Genomic DNA, 10288 nt, shown 5'->3' with positions numbered 1-10288 from the left:
ATAATAATAACATAATAATAATAACATTATTATTATTATTATTATTATTATTTATTTTATTTAACATGGATGCTTCACAATTAAAAGCGTATATGGAAAGATATGGGTTAAAGAAGCCATTTCACATTTCCTATTTTATATTTAATCAGAGATTCAAACCCTTCTCTTCGATATAAACATAAACATCCTATGTAGAAGACTTGGTATCTTTAGATCAAAAGATCGTTGGCTAATTAGAAATTCAATAATTGTTTTGAAAGTAGAATAAAGATGAATTATAGAAGATGGGTTTTGAGAAAGATCATAAATTTTTTTTTTGTATTTTTAAAAATATATTTAAATTTTAAAGTTTGATAGAAGTTAAACATTTTCTTTTAAAATATACTAGTAAAAAGACCAAAGATTAGTGTCACTAATAAGGTCTACATGTGTTGATAATTATAATTTAAAAAAAAGGAAAATTTTATGTCCAATGTGCTATATTTTTCTCTCGAGTTCCAAATTTTTTTTTTTAAATACAGTTTATATATATAATGATTGTGGACAAACCACATCAAAAATGTACAAGTAAAGAGTTGATGCTTTAATTTATCTACGCTCTCTCTTTGTGTGAGTTGAGATTTGTACCTATCTTATTAATAAAAATATAAAAACTTTATATAGTAAGGACATATATCGAGGATTAATGTCAATAGACCAAAATGTGAAAGTTTATTTTTAAACTTATTCCCATGCTCTAATTAAATAGACTCCGTATATTATGAAGGAGTTTGACAATTTAATTCATATTGATATGATGTACATGATGAGATTTGATTCTAGTGATCTTTGGAAATAACACTGTCCATTATTGTAGTTTATATATTATTATTATGTTATAACTATTTAATTAAAAGAAGAAAAAAAATCTATCATTGTCAAGATCCTTTGCCAGTAAAACATAAATAGAAAATAACTGAAGAATATTCTCTGAATATCTTTTTCTTTTTCTTTTTTTATTTTATACCCGATTCATATTTCAATTAATGCCTTTTTATTATTATAGTTTGTTTTTAATTAAAAAAGGCAATAAATTGTATCACATGTACAAAGAGTCTTTCAGTAACTCTGACTTCTGTGTTTTTCTTTTTCTTTACAAAAGAGATGAATTCCGGAAAAAAAATAATCAGTTGGGAAAAAATAAAAATTTATAATACAGAGTGGGTTAACATGCAGAGCAATGCTGGCCTACACTAAGGATGACTTTTGTGATTTTAAATATAAAAAATTAAAATATTAATAATTAGTTTTTCTTAGAAATAATAGTTAGTCATTTGATATTTATAGTCACACATATTAGCCTACATATATTTTTTTAAATCACCAAATATTCTTTCTCTCTATTTTTTACACTTATGTAATAATCTATCATTTTTAAAGAAAGTGTTTTTGCTATTATTAAATTTATTTTTTTTAAAAAAGTTAAAACTATCCATGAAGTTATTGGTAATTTTCTTGTCAAAAAGTAGAGAAGTGAAATTAATATTTAGATAAAATAATTAAGTATATTCAACATTCTAAATATTCATATTGTTTTATAATCCTAAATAAATATTTATTTTTTTTAAAGTAAAAAAAAAAAAACACTCCCCAAACACATGATCTCTTACTAAGAATAAAAGCCTTCGAAACTCAAATTATCTTAAAATGGTTTAATCCCTATTTGACCCTCTAATTAGGTAAAATTATCCCTTTAATCCACTTATTTGAATTTTGAAGTTGGGTTTCCAGTTGCATTATTCTGACCTAATTTGTAATATCAAATAAAGATTACTCCTTTAAAATCCATTCTCATTATTATAACAAATTAAAATAACAAAAAGGAAAAAAATAATGTAATGAACAGCAGACCATGTTGTTCACATTTGCTTTGTGATGAGATGCAGAAATTTATCCTTTTTTTTTATAAAAAAAAAAAAAATTTGAAAACGTTTAGGTCAACGTTTGCTTGCTAAGCCACTCAAACTTTCTTTCTCAGTAACTCAATCAACACAATTAACTTTGAAGATTCATAAGTTTTTTTCCTTTCAAATAATCATAAATATATATCACAATAGCAAGAGGATTACTTCCTTATATATATTGCCAAAAAAATTTCATTTTAATTCTTCAAACAAAAAATGTCTCTAGAAATATATATATATATATATTATATATATTAAAATGGTACTGATGATGTTGACAACTTGTCAATGGAAATAATATCACTAATTGTTTTTTAAAATTATATAATTTTAATGATATAAAAACATGAATTATACTGAAATAATAAATTCTCCGATATGTAACCCTAAAAAAATTAATATAATTTTTATCATTAAAAATTTACTCAAGATTCATTTAAGTAATTCCATGAACAATGCTTGGATCAGAAAATAATGGATGAAATAGTATTGCTCCACTGTTACCGTGTGACAATTCATTGGGCTATGCCATGGTTGTCAAGATTTTTAGATTTGTCAAGGGTGTAAAGGTAAAAAAGACTCTTGTAAACCATTGGCTTGACTTCAAGCAAGGAAATTCCTTAGATTGTTTTCAAAGTCTTCCAAGTGTCACAAATAGAATGTTTGTAGATTAAAATTTTAGTTATTGCTTTATGACTTAAAAGGATTGCAACATTTGCCAATTACTTATTCATCATTCATCCAATTTGGACCAAATAAAATAAATTTGGTTTGGCTGAGTCAATTCAAAGTTGTATCACCTAATCCAACTAAATCATCTTAATCTCTCTTGGTTAATCACGTGCCTTGCACTAACCCAAGATAATCACAATTTTTAATCATAATCATGATAATCATGATTTTAGTCTAACTCAGTGTATAATAATTTTTTATAAAATATTATAAAATATCGTAATGTAATATTGTAGAGCGTGGATAAACATGAAATTAATACCTTAATATATTTGTGCTATGACGTGAGCCTCTTTTGTTCATGATTTGGATTTAATAGACCAAGAAGTTGTCAGTGGTGATATAAAATTTTATTATAAATTTTTATTTTAAAAATTTTAATTTATTTTTATTAGTGATAATTTTTTTTATATGAAGATTTAGAGTATTGATGAATCTTTTGTTAAATATATAATTATTTTCAATTACTTTTTTACCTTAATTTTCTTAAACGTCACCATTGATGATTTCAGATTACTAAGTCAAATACTAAAATTTGACTAATTAGTCATAAATAAACAAGTCTTATTTTATACTCCTAAATAACAACCAGATAAACACAATTAGGTGCATCTCCTTCATCAAATCACATGTCATATTTTTTAATTAAATTATAATCATCATAAATGATGTTGTTAATCTTGAAAAACACAAAGAAAAAAAAAACTCCAGACAAGTACACAGAGAAAATTAATGAACTCCCACTCTGTTTAATTAAAAAAAAACTAACACTTCCATTAAAGCATTAAAAATGATTTAATAAATACTATGTGACACCAAAGCATGCATAATATGAACGCACATTACTTCATAAAAGTTTTAAGTACTTCTCCATTGAAGTTGATGCTCCAAATTAATATATAATAACTAATTTTTGCAATTAGAATCCTCATTAAATAAATGAATTAATTGATTGATCACCCACTGTTTAATCCACAGTTAATGCATAATCTATGCATGGCTGTCCATCCCATCAAATACATTTTTTTTTTATTTTTTCATGAGAACAATACAAACTATTGTTAGCTTCTTTCAAAGAAGAGATAAGAGAGAAAGATTGAAAAGGTCTGATGATGTGGTCTTTAGGCTATTTATTTATTTATTTATTTATTTATTTATATATTTTTGGGTGTTGTGTGTAGCACATTCAATCTTTAATCTTTTCAATGTGAGAATCGTTCTTATCACTTGGGAGTACCATCCAAGAAACTTTATTAAATAAAACTTCAATAAAATAAATTAATAAATAAAAATTGTGACGATTTAAAAACATAAATAATATTTTTGTTTATTTTTAAATTGATATACGAATATGTTAATTTTGTTGTCAATGACAAATAATTAAGATAGTAAGGTAGGTAGAAATTAGACATCTATCCAAATCCAATTGAATAATTAATTACTAATTTTATTATTAACAGTAAATTTATTTTGGATGAAGATAGAAATTTCCAATCTTCAATTAAAATTTGACTTTTTTAGAAAATGAAAGTTTTGAATGGTTGATAAATCTTTTTTTGTAAAATAAATATAACTTTACATAATTTTTTTATATATATATATATATTTGTCTTTGACCATCAATTTTCAAATGAGCTTGAGGTTAAATCACTTATATAATGTGACAAGCTACGAGCATATGCAAAATCAGGGATTAATCATTCGTCCCTAGTCTATACAGGGAAAAATGTATCATAAAAATACAACCATCACTTTATGCAAGTGCCACTGAGCTATGAACCTGCTTATTGGCATCTAAATTTATGTTATTTTGACTAATAATTCATTAATTTTTTTTTTCAAATTATACTTCTTCTGTTTGGGATTTTTTTTTATAGTTTTTTTATTATTTATTTAAAAAAATTTATGAAACATTATATATATTATAAAATTTACCCGTATTTCTACAACTTCTAAGAATAATTTTAAAAATTTAATATAATTTTTTATACATTTTAAATTACTAATTAATTTTAATTAATTTTTATTGTCCAAATGAATTAATTAAAATGGACAAATAAAAAAAAAATCTACCAGAGTATTAGAAAATAATATTTTTATAAAAAAACTAAAAAAAGTATGTATCAGTACAATTATAAGCAACTTTATGAAAAAGTTATTTAATAATATATATATTTATATATATTTAAAAAAAGAACAAAAAAAAAAAAAGAAGAGAAAGGATAAAAGAGAAGATAGAAAGATGATAAGGCAAAGAGAAACAATAGTACTACATTTTTTTCAATAAATTTCTGATGGTGTTTCTCTAAAACTCATGGATCGGGTACGAACTCCCAACAATTGGGCACGTGTTCCGGACTTATAATTCGTTTATGAAATCCGGAAAAGTCATTAAAGGCTTACGTCCGAGGCCAACACAAAACCAAAACCAAATCCAAAAGAAAACAAAAGAGACCACGCGGCGAAGCGACCTTATCGTGGCCGGAGAAACAAAGCAAAACTCCCTTCCCTCTCTCTCTCTCTCTCTCTCTTTCTCTCGTCGCCACACCACACACACCACACCAACCATTTGATCCACTTCTTCTCCTTGTCTTCTTCTCAATTTGTTATGATTTTTAACAATCAAATCCATTTTTTTTGGCTTCATTGAAAGCCTTCGTTCTTTCAGTGATGGAGTAAAGGTTGAAGCTCTGTGTGTTGTGTTTTATTCTATCGTTTGTGTTATTTGGTTAGTTTTGGGGGTGGGAGTATAGGATGGTGAATGAACATTGAAGGAGTGGTGGAAAGGTGAGAGCTTTGTGAATTTGAGTTTTTGGCTGGGTCCTGTTTGTGGATCGAGCGCTAGGGCTGTTTATCTGGGTGGAAATGGGTTTGTTTGGGTGTTTATGAGCATTAATGATGTAAAGGAAGGAGCTTGCTAAGTTTGGAAAGGATAGATTATCCAATCGCTGGTAATCTGCTTTAATGGTGGCAATGGGAGTATGGGGTGAGTCTGAGGATTTTCCGGGCTTCATCCCTTTTCAAGAGGCGTGAAGGATTGTGGATATAGAGTAAAGGTTGCGTCTTTTTGATTTTTTTTTTCTTCATCTTTTCTTCTTTTTCGGTTTGGGAATCAGTGGAAAGGTGTCTTCTTTTTAAGGTGGTAGTGTTGTTCTGTTGATCATATTAGTCTAGATATGGCTAGTTTCAATTGTGGGAGAAGCCACTCCAACTTGCAGTGTTTCCTCAGCCGTACAACACCCTCTGTGCTCTCTTACTCGCTTCCCAAGGTGATCGATGGATTCTTCTTCTTCATCGTCTTTGATTTCAGTATCAGTTAGTGTTCAATTTGTTTCATCTTCTTTTGATTTTTTATTTGATCTGTTTTTCTGTTTTTTTGGCCAGTTTTTATATTTGAGGAAGTTGATCAGATGCATCTTAATTTTTTTTTTCTTCTATTTTTCAGTTATATTTGTTGGGATCACCCTTTATTTTCCTTTTCCGTTGCTTTTCTAGTGCTGATGAGGCCTTTTATTTTTTTAAACAGAATGATGTAGTTTTTACCAACCTCTGTAACGCTCTGCCTTTTTGCTATATTCCTTGAGATTGGCTTGCACTTATTGTTTTAAAGAATTTCTTCTTTTTCTTCTTTGTTTTGTTAGTATTTTTGGATGTAGAGTTTGGAATGGTAGGGTTGACATTATGATATGTTTGCTGGAATTGGAACTTTGTCAAGATTTGATTGATTTGCTTGTTTCCCTCATCTTTGTCTGTTGATTGAAGCTCCAAGATTTTTACTACCTTGAGGATTCTTTTCTTATTTAGAAATAGAAATTTGGTGATATGTCTTCTTTGATGAAAAATGTCTTAATTGTTTTCAAGTTTAAAAAGAAAAAGAAAAATCTGTTTACTGTGTTATTGGATTGCAGCACTTTTCAAATGGTTCTCTGAAGAAATTTCATTTCAAGATTAACTGATATATATTGTTTCTTTTTCTGGTTAGTTTACATTTTTTCAATTATATCTTGTTATAACAAGTTCAGCAGTGGCATTTGCTTGAAATGACAAACCTTAGAACAAACACATCTTGAAGTAATATATACTAAAGTTCAGGCTTCGATCATGTTTATGCAGTCATGTTTTAAAGATGTGAATGAGCTATGGCCACCTATTGGCAAGGATGATATTGAGTACTTCACTCTCTCAGACTTTTGGGATAATTATACTGAATGGAGTGCATATGGTGCTGGCTGTCCAATTCTCCTTAACAATGGCGAGACTGTAGTCCAGTATTATGTCCCTTACTTGTCTGCCATCCAAATCTACAGTAACAAACCATTTGCTGCTTCTAGGTTTGCCATCCTGTGTCCCAATTGAGTCATGATCTTTCGAGCAATTCTTGCTTACCAAAATTGTGCTAAATGGTTTTTATTTCTGTTGGTTTAGGAACACGGGGGAGGACAGCGAGACTGATTCATGGAGTGACGACAGTGAGAGTGAGAAGTTATCCAGATCTTGGGATGCTGTATCTGATGACTCATGTGTCGATATGGAAGGTGGCTGGCCAGGAAAGGACCGTCTTGGTCATTTATATCTCCACTATATTGAAAATGCTTCTCCTTATGGAAGGGTACCGCTTATGGTCAAGGTGCAGCTTGCAGAAATTTTACTTTAGTTTGTCTTAGGCTGATTTTCAAGTCACTTTTGTCGGTTTCTTTAATATTCATTGTTCATTTTTTTTTTTTGAGCAGGTAAATGAGCTAGCTCGACATTTTCCTGGCTTGAAATCTTTAAAGAGTGTGGAACTTTCCCCTGCTAGTTGGATGTCTGTTGCCTGGTATTGTCATACTCACATGTTTAAACACTTTGCACAAGTTGCTTGTTTAGCAGGTTGTACAAGCCTTGAGGGATTTTGATGGATAAACTTTGAACTATTTCTGTTTGTCTTTTTTTCAGAAGTTGATGAAATATATATATTAGTTTAAATCTTGTCCTTTTTCTTTCTTTTGGCACTCAGGTATCCTATTTATCATATCCCTACCAGAAGAAACGTGAAGGATCTTTCTGCCTGCTTTCTTACATATCACACCATCTCATCATCTTTCCAAGGTAAGTTTACATGTTTGGAAAGAATGATAAATTCGTCGAAGAGCATATGCTTTTGTTTGTAAACTTGTTTCTGTCAAAAGTTTTTCTTGAAGTTTTAGTCAATGACAGTTTATTGCATAAAGTCTCTGTCACATTCTTTTACTTCAGATAACAAAAGGTTCAAACTTAATTACCAAATTAGTTGATCTGCTAGATTATTGAGCATATATATATATATATATATATTTGATGATAAACCTGAACTTTCATTCTTTTTATCTGCATCGGTTGCGGATAGATACATTCTGATGTTTATACAAAAGAAATTATTGAGGTATCCTTTTCTCTCATTTTGGATAAGAATGCCATTGTGACCACATGTAGATGTACTAAGTGCCTTGAATGGCAGAAGGGTTTCTCATGATATCATCTTCTTTTTTGTATATTAGATATTTTTTGTTATTCTAGTTGCAAGTATATTCTTATTTACCGATGAGTATATCCCACAACACTATTATTCCAATTTGTTTTCTTGGCCTAAAATATAGCATGCTGCTGTTTTTATTTGCTAACAATATTTCTCAATAATGAATATTTTGCAGACAATACAACAGATGGCATGGAGAATGATTTATGTTGTAATATCGCCGGAAAAACTGGTAAGAAGGCGAATGAAGTCTCGCTCAGACCATTTGGCCTAGCAGCTTACAAAATGCAAGGCACTCTGTGGATGAACCCGGAAACTGATGATCAAGAAAAATTCATCAACCTCTTCGACGCAGCAGACTCCTGGCTGAAGCAGCTTAGAGTCCAACACCATGACTTCAACTACTTCAACACTCACTCAATGTGATCGATCCGGCTTTCTCATAACATCTGACTACTAGTTTGTCCATATCCTCGTCTTTTCTTGAAATCGAACTAATCGGCTCCTTTGCCTGAGAGGTTGTGTTTCTAACTTATTACCCTTTTTTGTGCATGCTTTTTTACATCGTTGTCGTCGAGAACCTGTTTCTGTGAATCAAGTAAAACAAGTTGCTTTGAACAACAACATATCTGGAATCTGCTTCTGCTTCTGATTCTTATCAAGTTACTTGAAACTTTTGATGACAAGGATAAAGAAAGATGCTCATCAATAATGCAGTAAAAATCAGGAAAAAGAAGAGCTTGGAATTGTTTGAGATACCTTGATTTGTGATTGTCATTGCTTCTCCCTTCACTAACTTATTCAGCACTAATGTCTTTCAACATCTTGAAGTGTTTACTTATTAATATTATTTTCAATGGTTTGAATCAATAGAGATGGAATCATGGATTGGAATGCAGTGAAAGATATATTTTTTTAATTTCTTTTTATATTTTTGGGAATAATATTGGAATAATTTTTTTCTTAAGTGGATGTTGCTTTCTGAATTTGGGAACTGGAATTTTATTTTTTTTCTTATCATCTAAAGAATTTTGGAGAAGAATTAATAAAAAAAAAGAGTTGTTTTTTTAGTACAACGAAAGATTTGTCTGGTTGCGTTGCTCCTACTCCATTTTATGGTGATCCGGTGGCATGTTATCAAGGGAATATTGATGTAAAATAGATGAAATTAATTGACAGTCCTGGGAAAGTTCCGGTCTCATTTTATACACCCATTTTTACCGGAGTGGTAAAAGGGAGGAAGGCCACTTTTCATCCCCGCTCCGACCAAGGATAAGGATGGTGATGGAGATGGGGAATCCCCATTTCTAATTTCCAATGGAGTCCATCTTTATAAGGATCTCGATGTGGACGATTCCCCATTGGAGTCCATCTTTATAGGGATCTCGGGGATCTTTCATGGTAAAACATTTATAAATTTTAACCTTTTTTTTTAAATTATATAAAATAAATCATAATATTTATTATATTAATCATATTGAAATGTAAAAAAAATTTATTTCAAACGTTTAACAAAGTAGGGTAAAATTTAAAATTTAAAATTTATACAAATAGATCAATACAATCTAATACATAGAGGCCAACAATCTCAACAAAACTACTCAAACAATTAATATGTAAATATAATCAGAGGATATTTGTGGGGGCGGAGAATACTCTGCTTGATGCATTGTTTAAGGAAACTGGGATGGGTTGACTCATCCCTATTTTTGTTGGAAAAAATAGGGAATCATGCCCGTTTGGATTGGGTCCTTTTCCCGCCTCATTACCATCCCTTGCGTGTTTGACATGCATTGGAAATATCTTTGATTTCTATTTTTTTTTTCCCATAGATATCCCTCAATAATATTAAATATTATTTACTCTTAAAATTTGATGTTTTAACATATATATATTCCCTCTACTCTATATATACTATTAAAATTATAAATTATGTGAATATTAATTTTTTTATAAGGATAAAAATAAAATGGAAAAATTATTTATTAGTTTTTACAATTTTTCAAATATCTCCTGCAATCCCTTTGACATTTCAATTTCTTAGACAGTCTTTCATTTTTCAGTCCATGCAACTCAAGCCGACAGCTTATTTTATTTAAAAATTTAATTTTGCTCCACT

The 10288-nt window shown here is 29.4% G+C and overlaps 1 protein-coding gene across 1 annotated transcript; it reads left to right on the top strand.

Moving 5' to 3' along the window:
- The first annotated feature begins 5265 nt into the window (after positions 1-5265).
- Positions 5266-9039, top strand: LOC120272512. Its single transcript, XM_039279350.1, has 6 exons — positions 5266-5944; positions 6789-7006; positions 7101-7302; positions 7406-7491; positions 7672-7763; positions 8345-9039. Exons 1-6 carry the CDS (start codon positions 5852-5854, stop codon positions 8593-8595), a joined length of 942 nt encoding a protein of 313 aa, XP_039135284.1. The 5' UTR covers positions 5266-5851; the 3' UTR covers positions 8596-9039.
- The last annotated feature ends 1249 nt before the right edge of the window (positions 9040-10288 follow it).

The sequence above is a fragment of the Dioscorea cayenensis genome, chromosome 11, assembly GCF_009730915.1.
Source record: "Dioscorea cayenensis subsp. rotundata cultivar TDr96_F1 chromosome 11, TDr96_F1_v2_PseudoChromosome.rev07_lg8_w22 25.fasta, whole genome shotgun sequence".
Taxonomy (NCBI): domain Eukaryota; kingdom Viridiplantae; phylum Streptophyta; class Magnoliopsida; order Dioscoreales; family Dioscoreaceae; genus Dioscorea; species Dioscorea cayenensis.
Note: the sequence above shows the minus strand (reverse complement) of the source record. Positions and strands in the feature narration are given on the sequence as shown.